The sequence below is a fragment of the Pygoscelis adeliae genome, unplaced genomic scaffold (assembly GCF_000699105.1).
Source record: "Pygoscelis adeliae isolate BGI_AS28 unplaced genomic scaffold, ASM69910v1 Scaffold77, whole genome shotgun sequence".
Taxonomy (NCBI): domain Eukaryota; kingdom Metazoa; phylum Chordata; class Aves; order Sphenisciformes; family Spheniscidae; genus Pygoscelis; species Pygoscelis adeliae.
The window spans coordinates 562,213-576,112 of NW_008825216.1; the positions used below are offsets into that span (position 1 = coordinate 562,213).

At 35.3% G+C, this 13,900-nt stretch overlaps 1 protein-coding gene across 1 annotated transcript in view; it reads right to left on the reverse strand.

Moving 5' to 3' along the window:
* FMN2 (formin 2) overlaps nt 1-13,900 on the reverse strand; it is a gene marked incomplete at its 3' end in the record, with an annotated part of 169,831 nt that overhangs the window by 42,791 nt on the left and 113,140 nt on the right. Inside the window, exon 17 of the mRNA XM_009329214.1 lies at nt 4,350-4,442. Within this exon, the coding sequence (XP_009327489.1) occupies nt 4,350-4,442 (93 nt within the window). The remainder of the gene's footprint in view (nt 1-4,349; nt 4,443-13,900) is intronic.

The window sequence follows — 13,900 nt, forward strand, 5'->3', positions numbered from 1 at the left end:
AACAAGAGCAGAACTGCAGAATTTTGCAAAATAAGACTAGAAGGAACCAAAGGTTGAATGGTTACCTTGTACTCCCAAACTTACAATCATACCAGAATTATTCCCAAAGTTTTTAGATTAACTAGCTAAACATCAGAAAATTATGTTTTTACTTCTTCAAACAATGCATTCTGGTGCTTAAATTTCCTACACCATAATACTTTTTCTAAAGTCTAAAACTAATTATATTGGTTTGGTTTCTGAACATGATATTGGGTGACTTGCTCAGATTTGAAGTCTGTGGCGTTTGCACAATTTATAGAATCTCAGTGGAAAAGCTGTGATTCCAACACATTACCTCTTCCCAGTTCCCAAACCAGACTTACTTTTCCGAGGGAGCGATGGTTGCTGCCTCCTATCATGAGTTTCCTGCCTTATCAGGCTGACAGGAATGCACAGCCTAGCTGGAGTCCCAACAGCAAACACCCAAAGACTGCTTTTCACTACAAAGTTAACCACAGTTAAAACCTGTGGACTGGGACTCATTTGTGGTTCACGCACACACAATTCTTTCAACATGAGCTGGCTGTCCTATCAAGTGGGGACAAAGTTAAAGGATTACTAACTGCTAATGAAATTCCTCTACAAATTGCATGACGATTAGTGCCCTCAGTATTTCCCCACCTTCCCGTGTGTCAGACACATTTTCCCCATGAAAAGAAGTGATTTCTGAAGCTTTCTAAACTGGTGGATGTGATCTGTGATTTTTTTTGTGTCCCTATCTATCCATAACTACATACAGAACAAAGGAGACAAGGTTCCCAAATAGTGTTTTCCTTTCAAACTCTCTTATTCAAATCGTGATAACTTGTGGGGAGTAACTCAAGGACAGAAAACTTCAGTGAATATATACCCTACATGGGGGAGATGCAAGTAGTACTTTTTAAATTCCTACAGTTTGGTCTGAATAACTAAATTTCATGCTTATATTTCATGTTACTTCAATATTCGAAACCCAGAAAGAAATGGTTAGATATATGTAACAAACAATATAATTTTTAAAAGTCTTGTATTTTCTGACAATTTTTCTCTAATCTCCTTTTTTGGAGTAGCTCTTTTTTTTTTTTCCTTTTGCTTTTTAAACCCCGTGGCTATGGAGAATTTCAGGAAAAAAATTATTAATATTTGTGAAAACAAAAGAACCACATTATATACTTTGTGATTGATGTTTGCAGCATTTGGACCCAAAAAGAGGACAGAAAACATGGGAGAGCAGAGAGGATTGCCTTGGAGGTTTTGAGGCACACAGACCCTCAAAAATCAAACGCACAGGATAAAGCATGCTTGCAAATATCCAGTAAGCCAGCGTAGAGAGGATAGGACGGGTAGTTTGTTCTTTTAAGTAGAATGATCATTTTAAGAATGACCCTGAAGTTCATCAGAAAAAGGACTGGCATCCTTTCACTAATTTGCATATTTTAATGAATATGCTGATTATTTAGCCTAGTGACTAGACTGAAGGCAAATGCTGAACAGCCTCAATCATACATACCACTAGCATTTTAATCTAAAACGTTACGACTCTGAACACATTCTCGCCTCTTCCCCTTCTTTATTTTTTAAATGAAATAATCTTTACAAGTAAGCTAGTAATATACAACCTTTTTTGTCTCTCATTAATCTAATAAAAGTGTTAACATTAAAAAAAAGATTTTTTATTAATACATCAATAGTAACAATCAGCTAGACTAGTTACAGTAACTTAATTCAAAGTTATATAACTGTGCCAGACAGTAACTATTCTTATAAAGCAGAGCCTTGCTAACCCCTTGCCAAGGATATTTAATTTGATGTCCAAGTTTTCTTGCCTATGGGAAAACCGTTTTCCATTTTAGCTGCTAGCAACAAGTATAAGTGAATATGCTGTAAATAACTAGCTACTTTGAACTTTTGGGTCCCATTATGCACACAAGTTATCTACTCTGAAAAGGCATGATATAAACATGCCAAATTATTCAACCCTATGAAAAATGCTTTTCATCTGAATTATAAGTTAAAACTTTTTCTGACTTTAGAGAAACTGGAACTTGAAAAGATAAAAACTTAAAGCTTGATTTTTCTTTGCCCAGAGCATATGTTATATAAACACAAATCCCCAAAAGGTGCCAAGAATTGTCCCTCTGTTTTTCTAAATGATCATGTGTGCAGTCTAGCTGAAAAGACTCATCGATTATGTCTACATAAACAACAAAAGCCCTTAGAAAAAATATCTAGATCAAAAGCCTGTCAAACACTGAACAGGAAAGAGAAATCCTGCTTTAAACATGGCCTCTTTCAAGTCTGAATTCAATCCCATGAAGTAAAAACAAAGGATTTCATAATGAAAGGTATTTAAAATTACTTTATTTTTGGAACTTAACCAGGGATTCTTTTTTCTTATATGTTAACCTTTGTCTTTCTTACATTGGGACAGAATTCTGCAAAATGTGCCTTACAGTTTTAAATAAATGTATAAATTGTTTAGTCACAATCCACTGTGTTCACAGTACACATTTCCAATTATTTTCATTAAAATACAACAATGATATTTTTACTGACATTATGGGTTTCTCCTTTTGTCAACCACCCAGCAATATCTACTGTTAACATGGGAACACAGCAAAGTTCTTAATGGATGAGATGCATTTTTTTCTTTTTTTTTTTTTTTTTTTCCTCATTTTCCTAAAATACAGAGACATAATCAAGAAAGGAAATCGCATATCCTTGCAAAAACATAACAGATTACTATATAGCTTATATATAATTATGTTGTTCTGGAAGTCATAGTCAGAAATCATGAAGCAAACTAAAGTATAGAGTCAGATACTTCTAAAAGTATGGTTTCTAAAATAAGTGAAAGAAATTTAACAGATATACGTCTGATGAAATATAATCCTCATGTTTGATTTCCTACTCTGTTATTAAGGTTAATATGCAAACATATGGCATGATTTACAGTATAACATTAATGATCTCTTTCAGACCAACTTGTGATTTGATTGTCCCCTATCTATATGTATGAATAATAATATAAACCTAATGTAAAACGCTATATGTTTAATCATGCCACTAATGTAACTTTTATATGTCATGTACATAACCAGAATTCAGTTTTAAAGCAATTCATACCTACTATTGCTGGAGACAACATCCTGTTTGCCAGGTTTGGCTGATAGACATTTGTCTTAGAAAACATCAGTTCACATTTGATGGTTCAAAATGTTGGTTTTGCTCAATTTATTCACTGTAATTGAGAGTCCTAGAGCATGGATCAGTAGATACTAGAACATATGTACTCCACTTATAATGTTCAGATAGATGGTCATCTTGGATATTCTAACCAAGAAGAGACAAATGCATATCCGACTGGCCTCTCAAACATAATGCACATTCAGTTAATAATGATTTCTATATATGATAGCTCATTAACACAGCTCTAGGCTAACAAATTACTGACAGCTCCATTGAATCAGCACTAGAAATTGACTTTTCACATAACTTACCTGTTCAGGAGATAACAGGTCTGTCTTCTATTATAAAATGCAATATCAAAGCAGAAGGAGCAGTAAAGTGGTCAAGAAAGTTAAAATTATATTGGTGTACTCATCAGGTCATTGTCACCCTGATGCATTGAATTTTAACTTGTATCAAAAAGTGAATTGGTCCATACAGAGTATACTTTTTCAGAGTAGTATTTCAAGAGATGCTCTGATATACCGCTAATCAAAAATTAAAGTTATCCATACCTCCTATAGTCTTGCAAAAGAAGGGTCTAGTAAAGCATTGAAAGCATAGTCTATTCATTTTTAAAGTGCTTGCTTTCTAGCATTCAGGATGCCAGTTCATCATGGGTATTTCTAATATATTTTCTCTTGCAGTGTTTTCCACTAATCACATCCAAGTATTTCATATGGATTTGCCTTATATCTGGAAAAACTTTAACTACTTTTGCTATGCTTACTCCATGTTTTTGGCCCATACAAAAGTATTATCTGTTGGAAAGAAGTTAATGAAACAGATCCAGCTTCAATAATTTTTCAAGGAACAAAGGTTGTAAAATTGTTTTCTACTGGAATGTTGAACTTATCAGAAGATCATGCACTCAAGCCAATAGCATTTGTCTTTGCTGTCATGCAAAAGAGAGTGAGTCACCTACAGTACAACAGAATCATTTTGCAAATCTTTTAGAACTGTGTGGCATCTGATTAAACTAATCCACATCTTTCTATGATGCCAAAATAAACAGTCCCTTTCCCACAATGTATAAACATTGTTCCCATAACTTTCCTTTGAAATGTCATGAAAAGGTTAAGTGACGTTTCATTATTTACCTTGACTAATGAATTGCTCCATGCTGTCTTTGAAAGGCTGGAGGTGCTCTTCTAGTGATAGCTGATAAACTTTTGCTGCTTCTGTCTCACATGCTGAAATTGAAGTAACAGATTAGTTTAGGATGACACATCATAGTATGGATCTGCATACTGTAATAAGACACAATTAAATTAATACATAGCCAGTGAAACCACTGGAATATGTGCCTCAAACACACTACTTGGAGTACAAACACTATGATAATATATTCAGGAGCAGTTATGTTCCTGGTCAAATGTTTTTGACCAAAATATACACATAACTTGTGGCCAGTGTGTTAGTTTAAATGAACAGTAGCAAAAATTAACAAAAGTATTCAACTGTTTTGAAGGAGAAAGACAAATTTAAGGGGCTGAAATGTATGGGAACAAAATTACAAACTCGGTTCCCAGGCCATGTTGATATACCTGGCCCCAGGTGACAGCGCCTGAATCAACACAAAGTTCAGGTGCAAAACCTGCACCAAATAGTAGGAAGGACCTTAATTTAGCGAGTAAAGCCAGATAAGGGGTTGATACCTGATAAAACCACAGACGCAGTGAAATGCCTTGCATTGTTCAAAAGTAATAGTGCAAAATGATTAAAGTGAAAGATTATAAGAGTATAGTTATCATGGCTTGAACTCTATGAGAGACCTTGGAGAAGGACAGCTTAGTTCTTATTGCACTAGATACCAGGACAGAGAAGCTGGAGCCTGAAGCAGCCCTGACATAGATTATTCATTGGTGAGGTGGTACCATCGTGCTTCCACCAACTATCCAAGCTAATTTAGTTTGGGGCAACAGAAGACTTGACACCACTACTTCAGGAGAATGTTAAGCTCTGATTTCTAGTATAGGGGAAATCTCTTTAGGCTGTGATAAGTTTCTATCATTCAACAGAAATTAATCCTTCTTAATTCTGCCTCAAAATTTCCAGTAGAAGTGCACACATTCAAAAACTGTATTTTCCTTGTTTACTTTCCAGGGTTTCTTTCAGCAAAATAAGATTATTACTATGTCTTTAAATACAGAAGACTGGTTAGACATTTTAAAAAAGATTTTGAAGCAGCAGAATATACTATCATAATTATTTCCTTTAAATATATATGATGTCTAGAATTGCATCAATCCAAATATCTACAGATGAGAATTGTAGGGTTTTTTTTTGAAGACTGGAAAAAACAGATAGTAGCCTTACATGTATCACCATTATATGCTCTAAAAAGGTGGTTCTGTAATATTTGAAAGGGTCTCAGGGGAAAAAAAAAAAATTAAGTCAGTTGTCATCTTGTTCTTACTTCAGGAAGCACGAATTTATAATCTGGTAAATAATACCAGTCTCTAGTTTACAACAGGAAAGTAATGATGTATCCAAAAGAGCATGGTAGAGCAATTAAAGATAACATTATTAAAGACAAAAATCCAAAGGTTCATTAATTTTGGCAAATGCTGGTCGGCCAACTCACTACAGATCTGTACCTAGTCATTCAAGCTAGAGCACCAAGAAGGTAAATATATGATGGTAGTCACATCACTCTGTATTCTGTTAGCTGTATAAATTGATTCACCTTTACTGTACTACTCATCTGGTCTGCTATACCCGGGGCAAGCCTTTGGAGAGTGCAGCTTTAGATCTCATAGACACTGGTTAATAACTTTTTCTCATAGTTGTGAATATACCAAAGACAATTAGAGATACCAATTTTTAAAATGCACATATACAGAAAAGCAGACTGACTCAAATAATTGGTAGCTCCACACAAGTGGAGTAAAGCCAGGGTGACAATAACAATTACAATTTTTAATTTATTTATTTTTTTTAAGCTTAGAGCAAAATAGAAATAAATACCAGTGGATTTTTAGGGAAAAAAAATTAACATGAATATATATCATTAAACAGGTAGCCCTGCTTATGAAGCAATATTTAAAAAAAAAACAAAACAAAACAAATCCAACCTAAAAACCCCTGCCAATATAGTCACATGGACAAGCCTGTAATTTTTAAACAAATGTTAGTCAGCACACCTGAAATAGGGGAGGGGATCCAAATGACCATGAATTTTCTTACAGCGTATGATAGACAAAAAAAACAGAGAAGCTAGGTACAATTCTGCAGAGGAAGACATTCTGATGGTGACATATAGAATTTCTATTATTCTTTTCTCCTATACAGAAATAAATGGCAGAGTTGAAAGATGCTGTAGAACCTACCATAGCATTTAATATCACCGAAATTCCATACCTTTTTCCAGAATATGGATTACATATTCTTCACAGAAGCACAGCATTATACTCTCTTGAATTAATGTCTGTAGCTCACCATGAACTTCTGATCTCTCAGCTGATTTGAGAGAAGTATAGAACTTAGAAAGATATATACCCACCAAAAATCTTAGCCTATACCCATGACAATAGCCTGAAGCAGTCACTTTTCAAAGTCTGTAAGGAAATGCAGGGATGTACCATCCTTTATATTCAACTTGCTATGGAAAAGAAAAACATGTAATATTGTCAGAATAAAATGTCTGTTCTTTAACCATTCAGCTACTGGAAGCTCTTCCATGGTTGATTTGTTTGTGTATGTATGTGGGGTGGGGGAAAGGGAGTGCAGTTAATGATAGCTTTGTTTCTCCGTTTTTTGGTGGATTTTTTTTTTGTTCATTCCCCCCCTCCTCCTGTTAAAAGACTGAAATCAGTGCTTAAATCAGGTCCGTTTTTGACCCTATTCCTGAATTGCAAACTATGTCTAAGTCATTTAAAATCCAAAAGAAAATACAGGAGAAAAATCCCTTTTTCTTGCTTCATAGAAAGTAAGATATCATATGTAGCATCCAACCTTTAAAACTAGGACAAATTCTGTCATTATTACCGTACTACTATCAGTATTATGATGTTTAAAACAAACTAGTTCATTGGATGCTTTCTTCATTAAAGAATTAACAGGCCTGTAAGGTCTTCCTTAGTTTCCCTGTTCTCCAGAGCACCAAGACCAGAATCGTGGTCTCCCTGCACAACCTGTTGGACACAGCACTCATTTATCATGTTCTGTAATTTGTCACCAGAGTGTAAAACCCCGCTATTTGGATGAGATATTGTTATTCCTCACTGTAACTGAAGAAATTAAAGCGCTGATCATATGAAAGGAACACAAAACACTAGACATTTACCAGTATTTCTGCCTAAGTGAATAAGATACTGAATAAATGTTTGTATCAGAAGAGTATTTAATAACTTCTAAGCAATGTGGAGGTTAAACATGGGAAAAAAAAAGTGAGAATACCGACCGTTGTCTATATTTGATATTTTTTTTCCTCAGCTTCATACTCAAACACATTTCTTTCCGTGAAACAGCCCAGCTAAACATCCCAGATATCAAAAGAATAGGTTGGCAAAGGGGATCTGCTGTGACGAATTTGTAAAAGTTTTGTCTGAAACAAAAACTTGCCTCTTTTTTGATAACAGGCTCAAAACTTGCTCTGTTATCATCCCTATTCTCACAGGTTCAGTTATTCTCTCATCTTGGGAGATGTATACACAACTGAAAAACTTAAACAAAGCTAGCCTATTCCTAAGCTCAGTTTACTTTAAGCAGATTTAAAATTTTCTTATAATGAAAGAATTGAAAGGTATTCAAGGCACTACAAATGAGAGTCATGTAGGCAGTCACAAAAGCCAAGCACTAGGTAGAAGCTTATCTCACAACATGGAACTGCCCAAACAGGAATAAAGAAAGATAACTTCTTCGTATTGCTTTGCAGCAGGGTGAAGGTTTCCGTTCCCTGTAGTCCCAAATATCCAGTCCTCATGCACTGATCTTATACCTTCCAAAGATCTCAAATCCTAAGCAGAAGTTGGCATGGGCAGAGACACATCTTCTCCAGCACTCTAAATCAATTTTAATGTATAAGCAATACCTCAACAATGGAAAAGACCAACAGTCTATCTAGTTTCATCTCCTCTCTAACATCATATGCTGCAGAGGACTGTATGTGATTTTCCAGAGAAGCAATACAAATGGATTCTTGTGGGAGGACCTTCTAAATTTTGGGCAATTCAAACCTGTAGCTTTTTGCCCATACACACACAGATCTCTCAAATGCTCCAGATCTGGAAATTGATGTGAAAATCTGTGTCCAAAACCAGTTTAGAGATTTTAAAAAAATTGCAATTCCAGCTGTATCCAGTATCTCAAGAATCTCATCTCATTCTCTATTTCTATGTTAAAATACAATTAATTACCATTTTTCAAGCTTGTGTTAGCTTGCTCATTCTATTTTTTTGTTTGTTTGTTTATTTTAGGTCAATATACTGAAACCGTATAAAGTTTCACAACAGCCAATATTGATTAAGAGACATCTATACAGAAAAGGAAAAGGAGAGTCACAAAACATTCTCTGCATTGTACTACACTTTCAGTATGCGATTCTGGTAAATGATCTAAAATACACCCAAGTCTCACTATCAAAAATAGTTGCTTTACTTTTTTAAAAAGGAGAAAAATATGTTTAAGATTCAGAATATCTTTTTAATGCATGTTTTCCATCTAGTTCTGTTGGATACTAAATTTTAGCCCTTGGAGGCACAAATCTCTTCTAATCCTAAAATATGTCTTTTTGAACAAAATGTGTGAGCAGATGATCAGCTATTCCTCAGGCTTACTGTATTGTCTTTGGTCAGGATAATAACGGGCAGCATGACTTTTCTTTCAACACCCTCAAAACATAAAAACAAAAACCAAAAGCAAAAAACCCAACCCAAACCAAAAACAACAACAACAAACCACCCACCAAAAAACCCAATGAGAAAGCAAGCAGAACTGTGAATTATCTTGCATGAGTACTTTAACAGGTCCATTAGGCTGTTTTGGTTAACCACTTCTGAAACCCCATACTTATCTATAGAAGTCCTATGGAATTTAGGTGGATTTTCAAGACTGTTTAAGGTATTTGAGACCACAAGTTGCACTGAGATTTGATAGACTATTTGTTTTTAAGTCTTTAAGGAAGTTTTGAAATTATGTCCTTAATTTTCAGAGGTTCTGAGTACTCAGACTCCCACAGGAGATGTGCCTGTGTCCTACTTGCCTGAAAAGTATATAACAGCATAACCACTGCTTTCACAACTTCCTCAGTGCTTTCTGGATTCCTTACAACTGCAACCTGTGACTTTAAAAGAAAGTTTAGACTTTACCTAGAGGAAACAATACTGGCTTCATCAAAAGACAAACTGATGAACTCGGCCACAAGTACAGAAAGAGCTCTTAATTTTCTTTTATTTATTTTTTTTGGAATTGCAAAGACTTACACTAAGAACTGCTGAGTCTTCAAGGGCTTCCATAGACAGCTCCTTGTTTGGAGTTTTAAGGACAGTAAAATATGACTCACAGATTGACTGAAAGCCTGGCTTTAGTTTACATCTGGTTTAGGTTTAGGAGTCTGCATTCTGCATAGCTGCAGCAGTTAACCCTTTCAGTGATAGCTGAACAAACAGCTAGTATTTGTGGATGCACAGCTGTTAATGAGTAGGCAAAAGTAAGGATTTCATTTGGTTAAAACAATAGCTGTCTCTGTAAAGGTAAACTGTACAGATAACTGTAGGATTGAAAAAACCGCTAATGTTGCTATATTATTTTGTTAATAATTACCTCGAGACATCTGGCATTTTATTATAAAAGACTGAAGGCATCTTTTCATCAGACTATGGATCTATGGATCGTATAAGAAAAATAACAGATCTAGTTCTTAATTGTGAAAAATCTTCATTCCCATTTATATCAAAACTATTGACAGAGAATAACAGAAACACAGACACTTCAAAGTATCTTAAAACAGAAAGTTTTTGGTGAGGCAATGAATCCAAACTCTTCAAGAATACATTTTTTTCGCTGTTTCAGTTGTCTCTCCTCCAGCTCCCTGCCTTCTTCTGTTGAAACAACTTGGAATACCAATGTAGAAGCACATTAAAAAATATCAGGTTTTGGGGAAACCTCTTAGGATGGACTTCATTTCATCAAACTTTAGCTATTTAAAAGATAGATCACCAGACTAGACTCAAGACCTTTCCTTAGCACTCAATTTTAGGAGAGGACAATCAATTTTAGGAGAGCAATCCTTTCCTTTTCTGTCATCTGTAGTGGGACCCTAAATGGCTTAGGCTGCGTAACTTTGTTAATTGAAGTTGAAATTAATACCGCTCCTGCTCCTGAGCAAAAAGCGGTACTGAAATGTTGCCAAAGTCTTAGCCTCATAGTCAGAACTGTGATGGAAACAGAGCGTCTTGTGAATATGAAAAGGTATGAGGATAAGTGTGCGAGAAAGAAGGGATGACTTTCAAATAGAATGGTGCATTTTTTTTATTTTAGCCTGCAAACATTAATATCAGTTATGAAAGAACTAACAATGGATGCAATCTTATTTTGCAAAGTAATCCATGTACCCCAGACGCAGAGTTGGCCACGAAGAGGAAAATTCCATCTCAGACTATAGCTTGACTGCACTTTTAGGGTTGGGCCCTCTTTCTAGGTGTTAGGGGTAACCATTACTGAGGCAAGAGGAAAAGCTAAAGAATTATGAGATAACTACGTGAGAAAGAAATAGTAAGGGGTCAAAGCATAACATGCCTACTACTATCCCATCTCCCTCAGTCCCACATTGACACCACCCCAAATACAACTTTTAAAAGTCTTTCTATTGCACAATATGGTACTTCCAATGCTCTGGTTTACACAGCAGGTATTAAACCCAAGAGCACATACCAGCTCTACAACTAACAGATCCAAGCTGAATAGATAATTCTAGGTGACTGTAAGAAGCACAGAAAAAATAGGGTATTTTTCCAAGTTACTGTGGGGCTTTTCTTGGAACATACTTTTTAAAATACAGTGTTCTGCAAGTGCTTAACACTTTGTAAACATTCTCAGTCACATTTATTCCAAATCAGAGAGATGTACTGGGCCACACAGCCTAGCTTCTTATCGATGGAGACTTTTCAATGAGTTGTAAACACTCAGAGTAGGAAAAGAAAGCATCACTACAAAAATAATATTTAATAATTGTAATTATTACTTGTAATCAGTTTTCAGTCAAAGATATTAAATAGGACAACATTATGACATATGAACAAGTACTGACTTCAACTCAATTTTATAGCAGTCTGCATTGTAAGGTATTATTCATCTCTTCAAAATTCTACCAGTCAGATTTATTTTCTGCCTGACATTGTTTCTAATTCACTTTTAGCTGAGCTTCAGTGAAAGTTTTGCAATAAGTGACAACTGATGAATTAGTTTTTGATTTGCAGAAATAAACTTATAATTGTAAAGCTAAAATGTTAATGTGTAGCCAAAAAACAGCTTCTAAACAGTTTTAACTTGCCGTAAGTGCTTCATAAATGCTGTAACTCTCACTGCCATTTCAGTGTCCTAGTTCTTTCCTAAACTAAATACATGTCTTGAAGAATTTCATGGGCCACAAATCCAATATTTTCCTAAACCATGATTGTACCTCCAGAGAGTGTCAGAGCAGAGGATGAAAACATTAATTGATTCAATACACGTTTTCCACATCTTTCTGCCCCACCTCTAGCATTCTAAAGTGTCTAGAAAAATATACTGATAATAATAGATATACAACACAGGTCCTAATCAGTGAGAGTCACGCACTGCTCTTGTGACCCTGGATGCCCAATTTTCTTTACATGGCGAGTTGATTTAAGTCATGTGGCAAGCACTAAAGTTTCTTCTGTGGAATGACATAGGAACAGAAGTCATTGCTTGGCATGACTGCATCAAGGAACGTTGCTGACAGGCAGGAGAGATCAAAAGCAGATCAAGTTGCTTAACAAACTATATGTCACTGAAGTCAAAAAGTCGAAAGTGAGAATCCTGGAGAGCTGTGAAATCTGGGAGCAACAGATGGAGCCAAACTCACTTGGTTTGTTAGTAAAAGGATCTACCTGTTCTTTGGTCTTCTATCTTAAAAAAAAACGTAGTATATAAACTTTATCCCTGGGGTCTATATTATTTTAAAAAACAAAACCAAAACTGAACAATTTGCATGTTTGATATTACACATTTAGTGTAGCTTCCACTATAATCTTAGGGGAGATTTTATTTTTTTCAATTAAAAAAAAAGAAAATTTCTGTTTTATTAATCTTGGAACAGGCACACAGCATGCTTTCTTCAAGTCTTTTGGACTTACACTTTTAATCTGAAATCTTAGAAGAGACTTTCTTTTCTAACATTTACAAACTGCAAGGCGTACAGTTCATAAAAACTTAAAAATGGACAAGAGCCTCCACAGTCAAAAGGGAAGAAAGCATACAAGTTTGAATGTCATGAGTGCTTTTTGTTTTTAAGCAGTCAGCATAACAACTCCTTTAATACAAACATAAGCCCAAGCTCAGAATTGTTAAAGAGCATGACAACGAAATTATTTTACAGAACCATAAAGATTATTTATATCTGCACATCTCTGTGTATGCTACTGACATATTTAGATGGAAAAATACAGCATTGCTACAATGAACTGCTATTGTTATGGTTACAAAACTTTTTTTTTTTTTATAATAACCTCCCTCTACTTTGTGGGTTTTTTTTGTTGTTTTTTAAGTGGCCCCATAATTTTATGAAAGGATCTTTCTGGGATGAAGTTTACCTTTGAATGATGATCATGGAAAGTTTTTAAAGACAGAAATAAAATATCTTCAGAAGCTTTTGTTGCTGGGTGAACCAATATCCCCTTTCCCCATTGTACTAAGCGTGATCTCACTGTGCATGGTTTGCAGGGTATTTGAAGCTAACATGGACAGAATACCCTTAAACTGGTGATACTGCCTGCATCAATGTTATGTGCAATTTTCAGTTTTTCAGTGATAAAGAACAAAGCAAACATCACCCCTGCTAAATGATGAAATCCTCTCATTAAATCTTCTATCTAATTCCTGATGAAAATAGGTCCAAGGTTACAGTCCACATCTCAGTATAAAACTGGAATGCATTCATGGGCATCTATTTCTATGGCTTTAAAGTCAGTATTTCCCAGGAATACTCAATACTCATTTACTCTCACTGACTTCAAAAGGAGAGGATCATATTTAGGATTTTGCCAGAATTTGCTCAGCACCTTACAGCCTTCTTCCTGCTCAGTCATTTAATGAGGCACTTGCTAGCTCTAGTAACTCATAAGGTTCCTATTCAGCTAAAACTTGTACTCTATTTAAAAAAGACTGTCATTAAACTTGGCTAGTCTGTCTCACTGAAAGCATTGCAACAATTAAGCTATTGGAATACCCAGAATTTTTAGTGGATGGTCTTGCAGTTGTAAGATCTTTTAACGCAAATTATTTTTAATTTAGGGTGACACTTTTCTTTGGAAAAGAGAGCCAACACAAAGCATTTTGCATCACTCAGGGCTGATAAGTCATGAATGAGATTGCAGACCGGTATTGAAATTGTCATTTCCTATCCAGGACAGGATGCAGAAGGGGGGCCGATGCTGTCCCTCAAAAAGTTTGTACCAAAGGGAATAGG